The following is a 19116-nucleotide window of genomic DNA, read 5'->3' on the forward strand; positions in this document are numbered from 1 at the left end:
TATCCTTCCTGCTTAGCCACGAGTCCAAAGGAGGCTTCTTTACAGAGCTTCCATGTTTAACATCCTTTATTGCATCTATTTTGCATAATCCTCAATTCAGGATATCATCTAATATCGTGTGTCTTGGAACTCCCTATCAGGGCCAACAGATATGCACATAAATCATGCACGCAAACAATTCATGTAGAATTGTAGATTATAGACAGTAGATCGTGGGGATAAGAAACACTACTGTGGCCCTTTATATAGAAATGATATTGGTTACTTTCTTGGAATTCCTTTATTATCAGAATGTTACATATTAAGCTAATAATATCATACACATTTTGCCTGGGCATAGATAGCTTATAAATATGCATACTCAAGGTTCAAAATATTGATCTGTATTGGCAGATACATATTGTATCGGGGGCTTCCCGATACACCCCTACAGGGGGTGTTTCGGGGTTCGACCGGTTCAGGGGTAGACGGGGTTCTTAAACCAACTCCTCTGAACCAGATTTGAAAAAAAAAAAAACTAAAAAAAAGAAATAGGTACCTGTACACACCGATACACCTCTACTAGTGTAGCGGGTGTATCGATATTTTGAACCTTGTGCACACTAGACCTGCCAATTGGATTGGTGGGTCAGGTTCGGGTTTGGTCAAGACTCTTCAGGTTGATTTCGGGTTGGTTGACTTTAGGGTTGGATTGGCAAATGTTAGACCCTAACCCTAAATGTTCGGGTTAGGGTTGAACCATGGGCCAATTTGGGTCATCCCAAAAAATAAATAAAATTTTAAAACATAAAAAAAATACATGAAAAGTGCCAACATTAAAAGAATTAACCTTAAAATTCCAAAAATAAAATGAAATAATTAAATGGTAAAAATACATGAAAAGTCCCAATTAAGCCTAACAATTGAATCAGCGGGTTGACCCATGACCCAACCCATTTTTCGGTTGGGTCAGGTCAGGTCATTCTCAAATTTGGATAGCTAAATATGAGACCCTAACCCTGTTTTTTCGGGTTGGGTTGGTTTAAGTTCATAGGTTGGGTCAACTTTTTGCTAGGTCTAATGCATATGCATTCTTTTTTTTTGGTAGAGAAAATATGCACTCGTTCTAATGTTTAATAACATACAAAAATTTTCTTGAAACTATGGTAAATGACTGAATGTTAATAGAATCTTGGTTACAAATTCATTCTTCAAATTTACTTCATTAGTATTATCTACTAACGATGCTGAAAATCAACTTAATATTGTCCTAGCCTAGGGATATCCATGCTCGGACTTAAGGCTGTATTTGGTTTGAGAAAATAAGAGAGAAATAGAAAGTTGAGGGAATATACTTAAGGAATTTTGTTGAAGTTTTCTCAATTTCCTGTTTCTTAGGGGTGTTCAAGTTCGGTTGATAAATCGAAAATCGAACTGAACCAAATCTAATAAGCTCATTCAGTTTGGTTAATTCAGATATTGGACTGGTTCGGTTTTTATTTTTCTTTTTAAATTGGTTTTCGGTTTTGGTTTGGTTTGATTGAACTTTTCAACCGAACTGAACCAAAAACCAAATTAGTACTGTTACTTAATTAAGTATATTAAATATTTAATGTTTTATTTAATACTTTATGTTAATTAATTATTATATTTACTAATGAACAATTTGTCAATTCCTCAGGCACATTCTAACTTTTAATTAATAATAGTTCATTAAAACCTAGACTCATTATTAATTATTCATTAATCATTAATTATTTTTGAAAATGGGCAATTCACCAATTCCCCATTGTTATAAGGCTTTGGGCCTATTCTAGCTTTTAATTAATAATAGCTAGTTAATTAAAACAATTGGGCTTTGGGGTCATTCCAACTTTTAATTAGTAATAGTTAATTAATTATAACCATTTGGTTTTGGGGCCATTTTAACTTTTAATTAATAGCACTTATTAAATGCTTATCATTTATGTGGAATCAGGGCCCAATCGAACAAAAAACCGAACCAAACTGAACTGAATTTGGTTAGGGTCGGTTTGGCTCTAAAATATAGTTTAGTTTGATTCGGTTAGAGGAAATAGTAAAACCGAATAGTCAGTTAGGTCTTCGGTTTGAAATAAATTGAACTGAATCGGTCGATTGTACACCCCTACTATTTCTTATTTTCTATCAAACCAAACATAGCCTAAAGTATGTGTGTATGTAAAACATCATTTTTTTTTTGTATGTATGAAGGCTTTGAAATCCAAGGGTACCAAGTTTTGGATGCGACAACCTAGAGATTAAACCATTGTTTTAAAAACCGACTTGGAGGTTGAACTGTTTTTGCCTCCGAGTTGTGGGTCATCGTTTTGACCATCTGGGTCGAACGGGTCAGACCGTGTCACATCAGCAATACATACATACATGAATAGGTATGTATAAGCATGAATTTTATCAATAAATACTACATAATTATGTTTTACATGTATTATTTTATATTTAAATTATGTTTTTTAATTTTGTTTTAAATTTTTATTTATAAAAATAAAAATTACAATTTAGGGCCAAAAAGAAGGTTTTTTGGTGAAAATAGCAAAGTATGGCGCCTACGGCTAGATCTCAAAAAGTTATCCAAAATAATAAATATACCTTGATTGGACATCAGAGTGCAAAGTTATGGTCTCTTGAATTTTGCATACACATTTAGTGTGCAACCCATAACCTAGTATTTGGGTTGAACGGGTCAATGGTCCAACCATCTAGGTTCGGTGGTTTTTGACTGTCTATTGGGTTTTATTAAATCAGACCTGAAATCTTGATCGGGTGATGGTTTGATTGGTTCAACTGGATGGGTCAACGACGGGTTGAAAACATTGGATTAAACCTCCTCTCTCTCTCTCTCTCTCTCTCTCTTGGTGCATTGTGCGATACAAAACCCTTTTGCAAGAAAATCGAAAAAAATGCAGAGAACTTTTTCAATGATTTGACCTACTAGGTCGCATGACATGATTATGTTCACTCCATTAACCAAGTTTCCATCTTCTCCTCACAAAGCGCTACTCACACAAAGCTCATAGTCACATTCCACCATGTATTGGGAATATTTTCCATGAATAATAACATACAAGTATGGGAGATGTTTCCGATGTGTGGCTGGAACATGCTGTGAGATCCATGTGAGTGCTCAACATATCCCAATTCCCATGTGCAAACCTGATCATGTGATAAATCATAAGTGAACATGTAGCAAAATTAGATTCAGTCTTTACATCGTGCTCACAGCCACTTGCAACTGTGCATTGGGAATATCCTCTCATGAATAAAACCATACAAATATGGAGATGTTTTTGATGTATAGCTGCAAAAGGATGTGAGCATGGTCATTGGACATAAGTATGGAGATATTTCCAATACAAGGCTGTAAAGGCTGTTGGCACGGGCTTTGCACTGATGGAAGCCGAACTCCTGTTTGATAGCCTATGCTCTAAATCTGGTAGACACATTTAGCGAACACTGAATCGATATGTTTGAAATATCTCCGGTAATAGTAATTGTATGTCAAATACATGATATGGATGTATGCCATGTTCTCAGGGTGTCTATACGATTTTTTGCTATTTCCTTCAACACTGTTATTGTTGCATGGAGTTTATATAGATTAAGAGAGAGTTATGTTGACAACAGTCTGTCAGAAGAGAGAGAGCCAAATTTATTTACCAATAAATAAAATAAAAGAGCCTTTCAAGCCTCAACTATTAGCCTACATATGTTGGCTGTGTTAGCATAAACCAAAGTTGCCTAAGAAGTGCACATTGGTTGGTCGTTAAGAGGATTCTTAGATTTGTGCAAACTAACAAAAAAATTACAATCTAATCCATTGTTGTTAATTGTTGTAGGGTTCAAATTCCTTTTTTTTTTTATATGATACCAATTTTTGAGCTTGTTTGTTCTTGTTGCACTATTTGCATTACTTGAGATGATTACAACCCACCATATAGAGAGTAACTGTCATTGAGATTAATTGGGCCAAACTTGTTCATATCTCTGTATTTTCTGGCTCCATGATGATTTCTCTCTCTCTAAATTGATGTTCAATTTAAAAAAGCAGTGTAATATGTACTTGTAACCAATGTTTTCAAAACCGGGAATCGGTCACCTGAGTGGTTCCGTTTCACCCTAGAACTATTTTTTGGTCAACTGTTGATTTGGTCGGTGAATTGCTGATTTAGGTGGTCAAACTATTCGAACTGTTAATCCGGACAATTGTTGTTAGCCGTTTCTTATTTTTTTTTATTTTTTTATGAATAGACCATCCATTTTGAACGGTTGGACCATTCGACACGGGAACCGGACCCTGAATGATTCGATTTTAAAAACCTTGTAACTTACAAGGCTGATGGGCGTTGGGGTTGGTAGGGTCCAGCAAAATGACATAAATAACTAACCCAGGTGAATATCAGTACTGAATGATTTGTGCAATTGTGCCTGTGAGTGTACTACTCAGATCAAGACGGAGGCTATCTTGATCTAGTTAGAGTCAAGGCTGGCACACAAGTCATAAAGGCAAAATAAGGCATCTGTACGATTTCAATCATTTGCCAATAATACATCATAATATCCATTTAATACAGCTTTAGTCCGTTCTTTTTTCCGAAAGCAAGGAAAATCCTTCACAACTTGAAACTAACGAAAGATCACATTTATAGTTGAATTAATCTTCACACAAACTTATTGATGAAGAAAAGCAACCCAATTCACACTAGTTGATGGCAGAGCATACTCTGCGAATTTCTCCTTCAGTACCAGTCTTCACACCAATGTTACTCATCTTCACCATGGACCGTCCGAACTCAATATTGAATCTCAACCCAAGCAAGCCTCTGATGGGCCCTGAGAATTGTTGAACAAATGTTCTTGTGGAAGGATCCGTCCAAAGCTTCTGATCTGATTCGAGTATTCCCCGTCCATTCCTTAGGTTTGTAAAGAAGGATCCATCGAATCTGTCGGAGCTGCCGGTATCTAATCCTATGCGCCTGGTTCCGTCGCCGTTGGGTGGGCAGAGAGCCTGCAGTTGGGGAAGGAAGTTGGAGTCGATGGTCGGGTCGGCACCGTTTCCAGTTGTGGTGAAGTTATATAGCCTGTATCTGAAAAACTGGCAAGCTGTAGTTCCAATGGTGTGGCCTCCTGTGATCATAAAGACAGCTTTAGTACTGTTAACTTGATAAAAGTAATTGAAACTCTCTACTGCTTGGCATGATAAAGTAAAGTAAGCTCTTTCACTAACAAAGACTGATAGGATATATAATTAACACCTTATGAACTGTTTGTTAAATAATAATAATAAAACGGAAAATTGATATATATATATATATATATATATATTACCAACAAGGGTGACGAGATCCTGAGTGTTTAGGCCTTGATCAGCGAACTTTTGTTTCTGCACGTCAATGGAGTCGGTGAAACCCGGTAAAGTTGTAGTATCAGAAGCCCTTGATACTAGCCCATCCCTGCGCCCAGTGGGCACTTGCCAGCTTGGTCCATTCGCCTGCAGGAAATGATCAATGGTTAAAGTCTGTATAGTTCCCTTCTTTTTATTAATTAATAATAGGGCTACGTACCAATACAACTGAGTCACGGGCCGCAAGTGCTAGAATATCAGCGCAAGAGACGACACCAGGACAGGCAGCTTCAAGCTGGGTTTTGGCATCATCAATAACATCGTATCCCCTCAACAGTTGGTTGGGTGGTGCCGTTTTCTCGGTGGAAGGCCCGTCGATAAGGACGGAAGCATCACAGCCCTGGACAAAGCAGTCATGGAAGTGCATTCGGAGTAATCCAGGAGCAATGGTGGGATCAGATCGGAAATGGGATTGAACAGTGGAGCGTACTGTGGTTTCGACTTGGGGGCAAGATTTGGAATAGAACCCAACACGGGTGCCTTGGCCTTGAACATAGCCATAGGGTGTCGTGGCCAAGTTTATAATAAGCAATAGAAAGAATGCCTGTGGGAGTGTCCGGAATAAGATAGAATGAACCTCCATTAATTGATACGATTGAATTAGATCAGAGAGAAACGGCAAGAAGAACTAACAGTTAGCCTGACGCTCGAAAGGAAGTAGTAGTGTTGTGGGTGAGATGGAGTGAGGTCCTTAATATAGGCATGAGTTGAGTTTGACCATTGCCTGAGTCAAAATTTGAATGCTGTGGGTTGCATTATTGTATTGAGATTTGAGATCAAACAAACAACAATATTTAATGGAGACAGATACTTAAATCCAAATTCAGTGCTGGCGGACACCACCGGCGATGATGAGTCATGAGTCACGACTCATGAGGATGGACATTTGACTAGATATAGATATATAGCCTAGGAGATCATCAGCCTCCGGGAATCTTCCCTAGTGGAAATTGTATTGGTCCGTGGATCGGTGGATGGCGATGCTCCCTCTCCCTCTTGCCCATTCGATCGGCTGTATGCAGTGTCTTCTGGCTTCCTCATCTCTTCCTCTCTTCTCCTTCATTTTGGCTAGGTATCGTCCAGTCCAAATCTACTTGTCCGGCGTCTCTGTCCCAACATCGCTACGCGTACGTGTCCAGAATGCTGACTAAATACTCTTGTCTTTTACGTGGATAAGGACAAAATTTCACAGTGTATACCCTTTTTTTGTCTCTCAATTAGTGAAGCCAACGGTTAGTGGGCGAGAGAGGTTGATAGAGATAAGGGTGGGCTTGGGCCGTGGTCTACTTTGTCTAGCGACCGACTCAACTAGTGGGAGCGAGTGAGTGGGACATTGTCTATGATAGATACATTGATACAGAACAGAAATCCATGTTTTTTAGGTGACTGGGTTCGGGGCAGCGGAAGTCACTGTCGGTGGGGGGGGGGGGGGGGGGGGGGGGGGGGGGGGGGGGTTCTTTCGTCCTGGTCAAGGTCAACGCCTCTTGAATTGGTTACGGTAGTGGTTGATTGGTTATAAAGTTCTTCAGAATTAAGTGGAACTCATTCACTTAAAAAGTTCTTTAGAGTTAAGTGGATCTACAAGAGATATATACCCCCATGTTATATTGAGCTTCTTAACTGAGCCATTGGAACCACGCCGTCCAGCACCACATCAATACTATTTTTTAAATTTGAAGGCAACGATTGTTTTTTGGGATTATAGCACATAAAGGACAATTTTTAGGTTCTAATATCAATAAAAGTAGTATTTTTAAAAAAATTTAAAAATATGTTAACCTTTTAAAAATAATATCAATGATAAAAAATACTGTTCATTTTCTTCCTCTGGAAACGTTGCCACCTCCGCCTCTGAAAACGTTGCCAAAGATGGGCGGAGGCGGAGGCAGAGGCAGCGCTGATTGTCATTCCTCTGCCCAACGCCGCCACCTCCGCCTCTGCCTCCGGCAACGTTGTTGGAGGTGGGTGGAACAGAGGTGGCGGCGGTGCTGGTGGGCTGAGGTGGTGGCGTTGGGTAGAGGAATGACCACCAACGCCACCGCCACCGCCACCGCCTCTGCCTCCACCCACTTCCGGCAACATTGTCGGAGGCGGCGGCGTGCTGATGAATGGATTGTAAGAGGTAAAAAATGAACAATGTTACAGTCCTTGATTTTTTTGAAGCATACGAACTGAAATCTCACCATGATTTTTTTGGAGTATACAACTGAGAATGAACTAAACCCATTCCAATCAGCTTATATAGTTGTTTAGTTACACTGTTACAGTCCTTGATTGGACTATGTCAGAAAACAGAGCAAGGAACATAACACCTATTACCTGTGTGTACGGAAGCTGGATGAGGTAAGAGACCCACTGTTACTTGTGCGCAAAAAAAGATGAATAAAGGGGTAATCGTCCACCTCAGATTCTGTCAAAAATAGAGGAAAACAATGTCTGTTTGTCGATTTGGAACAGGGGATCGATTAGAATGAAGAATGGTGTTTTGGGAGGAAGATTGTGAGAAGAGAAGAATATCATGAATCCTACCGATCTAAATTTGTTTTCCATTACTAGAGCATGCATTTATACTCTTCCCAATCTGAGCCCGGGGGAGATAAAGTTCAAAGTCTAGAGTTGAATTGTGATTCCTTAACAGGAGGGTTAAGATTAGAGGTGTAAACTGGGCTATGCCGCTCATTGGCAGTTCATGTTTTTAGTGGGCCATGCTTCTCTCCTCTATAATATTTTAGGGGGTCGGCCTAGCATGGCCCACGGCTTGAGCCTAGGCGGGCTCGTGCCATGTCGTGCTGTGGGCTGAGCCTTGGACATCAGGCTGGGCCATGAATCGGGCCAAGCCACGAGAGATATATTTTTAAAAAGAAATTGACCAAAATAATGAAAACTCTAAAATAAATTAACAAAATAGACAAAATTTAAAAAAAAAACTTAAAATTGTATTTTATATGAATTTTGATGTATACATTTATTTATATATATAATAATAAAATGAAATATTATAATAAAATTGAAAATAAAATTTTATAATATATATATAGGGCTGTGAGCGATACATCCGCTGAATCGTGTCATACGGACATGGGCCTAGAAACCCAAATCCAACACAGCCCATTCCATCATGTGGTGCCTGACATGACCCACATGTCGTCATGCCAGGCCTTGCCAAACCAGACCAAAATTGTGTCGGACTGTATTGAACTGTGGGCAGCACGGCCCAATTTACAGCTCTAGTTGAGACTACTAAACACAATTTCCACTTAATGATTATTGGTCCATATAGTTTAACTCAGAAAGTCATTATTATTATGTGATGGTATCTTTTATCAGCTTTAGGAATTACAAAATTATTAACAAACAAACAAGCATCATGGAAAAGCTAAGGTTCACTAGAATTATGCATGCATGGAGAAAATAATACTTGAAAAAGAAAAAAAAAAATCTCTTATATCTTCTCTATATCATATGGCATAAGTGCACAACCACGTTTTCATACCAAAGTCCATGTAAATGTGCATGATTTATGTAATTTTACATTTTATTGTTTAATTATATCATAATCAATATAATAAATACATTAAAATTATCAATGTATTTATTACATTGCTTTCTCTCTCTCTCTTCTCCTCTCTTCCTCCGACGAGAACAAAGAGGTAGTGACAACAGTGGTTGCCGGGGAAAGGTTCACCGTCGATGAGAATAGAGAACAGAGAGGCGGTGACATCAGTGGTTATCTATTCATCATCTTCCTCCGACGAGAACGAAGAGGTGGCAACGAGAACAACAATGATTGCCTTCCCCATGACTGTCGCTTTGATGGTTGCCACAGCGGTGAAGACGGTGGGAGCATCGTCTTCGGCTTTGTAGAAGAAATGCCTGATGATGTTGGTGCCTGGCCCTGTCACTAGCTTCTCCCAGGCCTCCTCTACTTCCTTGTCGTGCTTCAAGAACACTTCGGTGGCATCGAGGCAGTGCATTTTCCCCCGTAGCAGCTCCTTCAGCCGATAAATTTTCTACAATTGGCAACGGGGTAACGTGCAGGTGCAGGTATTCACCTTGATCTCCTTCGATTGCCTCCTAAAGGAGTATTGCCAGGGTTTCTTCATCCGTCGGTGCTGCAGCTTCTGCTCAGAGGAACCTGTCCATCTCCAGCACCCCGATGGCTCACCTGATTCCTCGAGAATAGTCGGCTTCCTGTTCAAAGAACCTCTGCACACCGTCCACCAACCCAGCCTCAACCATGCGGTCCACTCGCTTGGACACAGACGAGTGGAGCATAGGCAAGCACACATCCACCCAGAGGAAGCAATAGTTGTACCTTAACCAGAACTCAAGATCATCCACTCGTGCGATTGCAAGATCCCATTATAATCTTGTATGGAGCTTCAACAGAAGTGGCCAAGCGCAAGAACTGGGTCTAATACACCACTCACGTACGAGAGCCTCTCTTGTTGCAACACTCGATCACCAGTTTCTGGGTCTGGTACACCGCTCACCGCCGCTCATAGTGCTCTATTTTTTGGCTGACCGGCAAGGACTACAATCTCTTGGTTGCAGTGGACTTTTACATCAATGATTTACCAAATGAGAAGAGTGTTAAATGGGACAAACATCCAATTCCCATTTTACACTCTCATGAACCCATTGGTGTAATAATCTAAATTTACACCCTACCAAACGCAGCCCAAGGAAAGTTTATGCAGTTGGTGAAGAATCAAGAGAATGACTTGAAACCATCTTATTAATATTTTAGATAAATTATAAAGACCCTCTTGTACTATGGGGTCTGTGACAAAAGCCCCCTGTACTTTAATTTGTAACAAAAACCCCCCTAAACTTTTACATTGCAAAGTCAGATGATGGAAGCCATTAAATTACCATAATACCTTACTAAACTTTTTTTATTTTCTTTTTCTTGACATTCTCTCTTAAACCTAACTGATCTTGAACCAACGCATCAACCAAAAACTAGCCATCTTAAAAATGCATCTTCTGGAGGTACTATTCTCTGGTGAAGATTTGTTCCGTGGTGAGGTCCATATGTTGAACTTCATGAAACTTTCACCAAAAGAACTAAAGTAGAAAGGGATGGTTTCATGCCCTGAATGAAATGAGATTTTTGAACCACATTAGAGGATTACAGTGTGACGAAAGTAGCAAATGGGTTGCAGAGAATAGATAGTCAAAGCACATGAAAAAGACTACGGTACCTAACGTGTGTGTGTGTCTGATATGTGTACCTTCGATAGCTAGTTTTCATTATTCTATAGAGAATTATTGACTTCGCTCTATGAGGTACAGAGCTAGTCCAAAATCTTCAATGCTGTGGATTGCCTCCACTGTTTACCAATTGAATGGCTAATTAATAACCGAAGCTTCTTGACGCAGCGTGGAAGCAATGAGAACCGGAGTTGGCTATGCAAGCACCGGGTGCTCGCTAGCACCTAGCGAATAACACCGATTTCTCTAGGAGAGAGAAAATGTGGCAAAAACTCAAAGAAGAGAACTCAATAAAATCTGAAAATCTGAAGTATGAATTGATGAATTACTTTGGGAAAATAACAGTATTTATAATACATTTGGAAATTGTAAAAGAACTAGGAAATAATAACTAGGATAGATCTAAACATCTAATTTGATAGGATCCTCCGTCCGATCTCCCTAGGTGCATGGATCTTAGATTATCTTGCTAATCTTGATGCTTCTTAGAGTCTTTCTTGATAATCTTGGAAGAGTCTTGTTCTATCTTGGAAGAGTTTTGCATTATCTTTCTAATCTTGGAAGAGTCTTGCTAATCCTAGACTCTTGGATCCCTTGCTTATCTTGAATTCTTGGATTTTAGTTAACTTATCCTTATCGTAGGAACTGCCGCCCCTAGGGATGAGATGGGCCTTGTGATGGGCCTCCATCACTTCTCAATAGGGAGAATCAAGACAAGGTATAACCATTCCATGGAGGATCGACCCAATAATCAAGGACACTTGAGAAATGGCAAGGGGCATTAACATCTTGGTATTAATACAAGTCATCAATCCAAAGAAGGTAAACAAATTGCAGAGCAGACCTAATATTTAATCATTGACATCAAGAAATTAAGGGAGATGTGGAGGGGTTAAGCTTCACCATATGCAAAGATTTATAGAGCTCTTTTCTCTTGCATTACAAGAAAAGAAAAATCAAGAACCACTTCTATTTGCAACTGGTATTTGTTGATGCCAAAACAGAGCAAGCACCATGTACTGTCAGAGGACTTTAATTGGTTCAATTGCAGGCCCATTGTAAGATGACGCCAAAACAGAGGACTATTTTATATGCCAATTATTGAATCTCTCATATATTTCTTATTCATCTCACCTAACTTAAATATTTGTTCACAAAGGATCGTTTACAAGAAAGCAGCATATATCTTATACATGTCTCTGAAGAATTTGCAACCTGCTTTATGAAACTACGAGGGTGAAGCTGAATCGAATAAGTTCAATCAGGTTGTGCCCACAAGTCCATATATAGCACCAGTGGAATTGACTAGATTGATTTGGAAACTTTGGGACATTTTGATATAATATCGTTGGTTTTACTCAAATCGTTCTAGTTGTTGAACACTTGAACTCAAGTACGTACTGAACTAAACTAGCATGGCCCCGTTTCTCAGTTCAGCATCCATGTCTATTTTCATATTTATTGATCATCCGCTTGCCTAATTCCAACTGTAGTCGAATTAACAAATGCAGCTTTCGGGTTCACACAAGTAGTTATGTATGATTATGAACCAGTTCCATCAAAGGAGCAATTACATGAAACCTTTCTCAAGTCTGGACGTAGGATTGTCAGATTTCAATTGGAAGGTCAAGTCGCTCTTTCTTGTTGGAGGTATCGTCCTCCCTTTCTCTTCTTTCTTCCAGATCATTACTCTCTATTTCTGTGTCCATGGATTCGAATGCTGCATTTTTAGTTATACAGCCAGAATCTCTCAATGGTCGCTGCAGAGAAGTCCGTGATCAACCTATATAATATCCTCTAGAAATTTGCCTTGACAACATTTGCAAGATTGCTTTCGAATTTGACCCAGAATACTTGTCTCCCTCGTTTCCATCCGCCAGAATTCACCACCGCATTTGAAAGTGTTGTCCGTTTGATCAACGAAAGGATATGTTTTACAATCATGCGTCGCTCTGCAATAGCATGAGACTATACCTGCCTTTTCTTAGGGATGCCAAGGAGGCAACGAGGTGAAGATGGTTTCATAAATTAAAAAAAAAGGTAAATTTAATTATAAAAGGATAATTTGGGCATTTAATACTTTTTATTTTCAACTTCAAACATCGGACCTGATAACATTCATATTTTTTGCTTAAAAAATGCCCTTCACACATTTTATTTGTCATTTAATACTTACTATACTATATTGAAATTTTATAAAGAATAATATTGTTAAAATTATATTTTTATTTTTATTAAAATAATAATATACTAAAAATATATTAATTATTATTTTATTTGTGTTATGTTACTAATATTTTATATAAATTTTATTAATATTTTAATATTAATAATTTTAAAGGCAAATTTTTTAAACTACCCCTATTGTTTAGCTAATTGACTAGTTATACAGTCACTGTTTAACTATTGTCTTGCACCACTCTTACTGTTTCTGACAATTGCCTAAAACCTCCCCTAACTTAATGCTCCGTAATAAACTGTTTACATGTGACATCACGTGACTGTAATATTTTTCAAAAATCTCTAACTTACCCTTTTATGATCAAAAATACCCTTTTCGATTTACCCTCTCCGGAGCCTACATCCGGTGTCCCAAAATGCTGTGACGGAACACCAGCACCCCTTCATCATTTGACCTTTTTTTTCCTCTCTTCCACTCTCTCTCCCCTCCATCCTTGACAAGACCAGCTTCACCTCAAATTACATCGGTAACAGAGGTGGCTATGGCCACCATTTCATCATCTTCACCGCCATTCCTCCCTGGATTCAAACACCAGATTGGTAGATTCCCTTGAAAAATCTCCAAAATTTCAGTCAAAGTTGAACGCTAGATGAACCCTAAAAACTCCAAAAAATTGAGTAAACTGTACAAGTACAGCAAGGCCTCTGTCTGGAAGTCAGGGCTCTTGAATCAATCGCGCAAAATGGCCTTTTTTATTGAAGAATATAGAGTTGATCAAACCAACAGAGTCTATTCCAGATTCGAGTTCACTCATGAATCAAAAATTAAAATCATCTTCATCAAATTCAAGGTAGAGTAACTATCGAGCTATTTCAGTGTTTTGGGGGAAGACTAAGGTACTAAAAACGATTTGATCAGCTTCTACGCTACTGTTTCTAAATCGGTATCTAGAAATCAAAAAAACGATTCAATCAATTTTGGAGGGGACCTTTCTTCAAATCAAAGAAAACTTGGTCTCATAACCAAGAACCTTGATCAGCTTTGGAGCTTGCTCACATGCGCTCAACCCCCGCCACATGAATTCCCTGTCGGTGAAAGAAACAACACTGCATTCAGCACTGATCTATTATTTCCAAAGATATACAATCGGTTGTAGCTCAAAGATCAAAGGCATATGCAGCCAAGAATGCAGATGCACTCCACAAGAGCATTGTTGATGCTACGTAACGATTGGTAAAGTGTACACGAATGTTGTTTTTTTTTTTCTGAATTTCGAGGATTGGTTGTTATCCCTAAAACCTAACCGTTCTTCTTCAATATTTAGATTTCAGGGATTGGTTGGATTAGACTTGAGTAATCTTGTGAAGTATTGAGATGAGTCACAAGGCAATAGAAGAAATCATCGTGTCAAATCGCATGAACTTCGTACCAAAACTGCAAGAATTCTGGCTTGGGATCGACAATGGTGTTCCCACCGCTATGTTCTACAATTATAGACTACGGTAGTGCTCTCATTTGAATCAGGTTCAGGGCCCATCGGTAATCTTGTGAAGTATGGAGGGTTTTACCGATCTACTTACCCTTGCGTTAAATCCATTATCGCTGCAGCCGTTTTCTCCAGGGTCTAGACTTCTTCAGTTCCTCCTTTGTTCTTGTTCTTTTTCTTATTTTTTTGAAATTTGGGTTTAATTTTGAAACTTTAAAGAATAACGGAGGACAAGTTTGACATTTCATTTTTTGTCAATTGACACAGTAGGGATTATTTAAAAAAATTGTCATAATTTTAATTCCACCAATGTAAACAAAGGGTCCGAATGTAGGCAAAGGGTCCGAATGTAGTAAGTTGTAGGCATCTTAGATAAGCACAATGAATGAACACATAATAGTTGTGTGACACATATCCCAGTTAATGTGTCTTTCATCCAACGCTTTTATTCTGTTAGACAGAAATTATCTATTATTTTATTATCTTTGTTGAAATAATTAAAAATCAAAAACAATGAAAAATGAAACATAAATGAGTCTCAATTCCCAACACGTTTAGGTTTTCCTTTTTCATTGTTTATATTTTTAATTATTTTGACGAAGATAATAAAATAATGGATAATTTTTGTCTAACGGAGCAACAACGTTATGATAAAAGGCACATTAACTGGGACATATGTCACACAGCTATTGCGTGCTCTTTCATTATGCTTACCTACATGCCTACTACATTCGGATCTGTAGGAAAAATGGTAAGACAACCATTTTCAGGATTTAACATTTAGATTTCAAAACAACATTCTTTACATCTAGATATCAAGTAAAACAAAAAAACACTAATTCCCAAAGTACTTTCTTTTTTAATCTTTTTGTTTTTTAGTCATGTAAGCTTATTTGAACTGATTTGGAATCGCCACCCATCAATCAAAGAAATGGAGAAGACCTATGAGAATTATGTTAAATAACCATTTTGTATTTGTAGTAACAACAAGGCCCAAGGCATTGGATAACTAGTCGGGTAAGACTAGATGGGAGAGGGAAGGGGTAGGTACCCCTCGCTCGGGTCCAATAAGTGGGGGCCCACATGGGATTCTAAATATGCATAATCTAATAGACATAATAATGACAAAGAAAGTAGAACAAGAACAAACCAACGCACAAAGAAATCTATCCTATCACTTTTTATTTATTTATTTTATATATATATATATTAATTTTGTTTTAATTTTATATTTTTATTATTCTATTTTTTATTATGTTCTTTCCCTTTTCCATTTTATCAATTATTTTTTATTTTTAATTATTTTTTCTATTTTCTAATGAAACCCTATCTACTTATTAATTTTATGGAAGTTGACATTTTATCTTCTAGTTTTTATTATTTTTTTTTTACATTTTTCTATTTATCAAACTAAGAACCTGGGTCCATTGTTTAAACCTGTTATTACACACTTTCAAGCTTTTACTTTTCTGTTTTTTGTTTTTTATTTTATTTCAAATTTGCTTCCCTTTGGGCAACTGGACCCTTCTTCATTCTTATAATCTGTACAATGACCAAATCAGCCTTGATCTATTGTCTTCCCCGATCACCATCCCCTTTCTAATCTTTATCCTATATTTTTTTTTACATCATTATCCATTTTCATATTTATTCATATTGATTAGCCGTAGGACAAGCCCCTGCTTACAAGAGATGTCAGGTTGACACTTTCTCTGACTTGGTGTCAAGGACATCTGGCAATGAAGAAATGTATTTTTCACACAATCTCGAGAGCAAAATAATCAACACAGACTCATGACATTGGAAGAACTAAGTATATATAAAAAAATACTAACAGATTAACATTCAGCAAATTATGAGGCAAACATTACACATCGGTTTTTGAATATCAAAAACAGAGTAAATCATTACATTGGTTTTGAATATCAGAGACCGCGTAAATCAACAGAGACAAAGAATAATCCTACACTAGACTTCAAAACTGATCAATCTTCACATCCAATGGAGCCTAATCACCATAGAACGGAAAGAGAAAACAAGATAAAATGAGCAGCAAATTACTGATGGAAATCAACGGGGAAGAAACTGATTCACAGAGAAAACAAAACAAAAAAGAAAAAAAGAAAATGGTGACCAACAATGGACAAACATGATAGGATGATTCCATGGAGGCCGGTTCGACGGAATTCTCATTACCGACTCCGACAGTTACCCCAAGTGCCGATTAATCCATAACACATATAAAAGAAAATGAGTAGAGAAAAAAAAAAGAAAAAAATGAGAAAGATCGGGTGGGAATATATAACTTACCTGAGGTGGGATTTCAGACGAAATTTGAATGATTCTACAAATGAATCAGATTATCGAAATGGTCTCCTAGTTTTCTCTCTTCAAACAGTGATGCGTACTAATGATTGGGAGGGATGAAACGATCACTTGCATACGGGTTTTCGCCTGAGACTGAGGAGAATATGATTTCAACGGATGGTTATTGCCGCAGCTATCGTCTGCACCTCTCAACCGACAACACAAAGCTTCGACGATCGATCATTGGGAGTCCAAGTGTTGAAAGAAATTGATATGAATATTGGGGAAGAAAAGGGTTCTGCGAAAATGGGAAGAAATCACAGGAATTGTGAATGAACTGGGCGTGAATAGGGGTGAAGAACAACCTGGAGCAAACAGGGCAAGGAGGGGAAGGAGAAGAGAGAAAGAGAGATCTAATGGAAGGAGGATCAGAGCGTTGGAAAACGATTCACTTGGGCTGAAATGGATTGCCACTCATCAATTGTGGAAATAGAGGTGATGGAGACCTCTGAAAATTGCATTAAAAAACATTTTTTATTAATAATGACCCAAGACACTGGCTAACCACTCCAGAATCTGATGGTGATGTCTGATTCGGTCTGAAAGGTCATGATCGTGGGAATTTTAATCAACGAGATGATCCAAAATGAGTTCAGATCTGATTAGTTCTGATTAGTTCAGATCTGTGTGTCTAGGATTCTATGGTGTGGTCTAGGATTAGTTTGTCTAGATGTTTTAGTGTGTCTAGGATTCTATGGTGTGGTCTGATTAGTTCAGATCTGTTAAGATCAAATGGATCTAAGTTGTAGGTGTTTAAGCAAATGGAAGGCTCAAAATGGATTCTTTGTTTGATGAAAGGGTGAACGAAGGAATCTTGAGTTACAATTTGATGGATAGGTATTTTGAGAGGTCTTGAATCCAATGGTAATGTTTGATCTAATGGTTGAAGTGTAGATGGGGATTAATCAGGGCCATCGGATTGATATCGAGCAAATTTAATGGTGAATCCAAGGGTTTTTGAGCTAAAATTTGGATTTTTTAGGCTTTTTAATATTTCAGAAAGATCAAAACGATATAATCAAATGTTTGGGGTGAATTAGGGTTCAGACAGTGGACTACGTAAAAATCAGATATTGACAAATCATTAAGCTTCAAATCAACAGAACGCGTACCTCAAATTAAAGTAATAACTCAATATTATGGCTGCAAATCAAGCCGGGTTAATCCAAATTAAGGTCAACCCTAAATCTTGAACCCCCAACCTCCTTCCCTCCCTCAACTTGTGAACAAAAATTGAGTCCAAAAAGATGTACAAGTATCAGTATAAAAAATGCTCTCTATTTACGGTGTGATGCCCATCCCGATGTACGTTTATTAAGACAATCTATCAGGCAAATTTCCGCTGAATGACTGAAACATTTAACCAAAAGAATGATGGAGTTCGATCAATCCAATGGAAATTGATGTTGTATTCTATCTTTAAAATTTTCATTAATGCATTATTGATGAAAGAAAAAAAGGGAACTGAACTTACTCCTGAGTCTTGAGTGTTAGCTGTTGGGCAGTTGGGCGGCAACAAGAGGAGAACGGCGGGCCGACGACAACAATTGAACGGGAAACCCAACAAGGCAATAATGTTGACTTGGGGGCGCAGTTAACACTTCGCAGTTGGGATGAAGGGCAAAGCAGAGGTATCATGTATGAAGTATAAATTGATCTAGTGAAGAGTAAAGATACAGCCATGGTTGATTCAATGTCTGAGTTACAGCCCATGCTCAATGCCTCGACGAGTCAAAGTGATAAATGGAAAAGATAGGAGGATGTAATTTCTAAAATAAAAAAAGGTTTAAAGGCTTAAGGAGTTATGGTTATGGTTGAATAACTTGATATTGTGTAGAGGGACTATGGATCCCTAATATATCACACATGAGATCGTGACGTGTAACAATTACTAGATCAATATATATATATATATATATATATATATGCACATGTAATGAGTCTTGTATCCTAACCCAAATGAAGCTAAGTCTGGTTGACACTTTCCAACCCTAAACCCTAACTTGATCGTCAACCCGGCCTAACTTGCAGCCCTACTGAATAATTGAAAATCAGGCCTGGGAGTATCATATGGGCTCCCCCACAAGGCGCGTCTCACAAATCTGAACTCGTAGCCATGCCAATTAGGATGACTTTGGCAAGTAAGTAGCCTTAATAGTATGATTCTCTCTCTCTCTCTCTCTGAAAATCCAGCAGTCCAGCCTAGGCCCATGTTAGTACCGAACTGGACCTGGACTAGCCCAATACCATTATACACTGTACTACCCCTGACCTAAACCGGCGAATTGCCAATTTCTACTAGTTTTCTCTTCTATTCTATCGCGCAAGTCTTTCAACAGTTGGGCCTTCATGTACCAGGACATGATTCTGATTGATGATGAGATGCCGGTCACTACGCTTAAGTCTTCAGAGGGAGATACCAAGGTCTACTTTATGGAAACAATT

The 19116-nt window shown here is 38.2% G+C and overlaps 1 protein-coding gene and 1 pseudogene across 1 annotated transcript; both read right to left on the reverse strand.

Annotated features, from left to right (window-relative positions):
- Window positions 1-4516: 4516 nt before the first annotated feature.
- LOC104600106 (peroxidase N1-like) lies at window positions 4517-6281 on the reverse strand. Its single transcript, XM_010262937.3, has 3 exons — window positions 5580-6281; window positions 5344-5506; window positions 4517-5142 (listed from the first exon to the last, which is right to left on the reverse strand). Exons 1-3 carry the CDS (start codon window positions 6000-6002, stop codon window positions 4718-4720), a joined length of 1011 nt encoding a protein of 336 aa, XP_010261239.1. The 5' UTR covers window positions 6003-6281; the 3' UTR covers window positions 4517-4717.
- Window positions 6282-9023: 2742 nt separating this feature from the next.
- LOC148791349 (adenylate isopentenyltransferase 5, chloroplastic pseudogene) lies at window positions 9024-10040 on the reverse strand (annotated as a pseudogene).
- Between the last annotated feature and the right edge of the window lie 9076 nt (window positions 10041-19116).

Source organism: Nelumbo nucifera, chromosome 5, assembly GCF_055504915.1.
Source record: "Nelumbo nucifera cultivar China Antique chromosome 5, China Antique-T2T, whole genome shotgun sequence".
In the NCBI taxonomy this organism is placed as follows: Eukaryota; Viridiplantae; Streptophyta; class Magnoliopsida; order Proteales; family Nelumbonaceae; genus Nelumbo; species Nelumbo nucifera.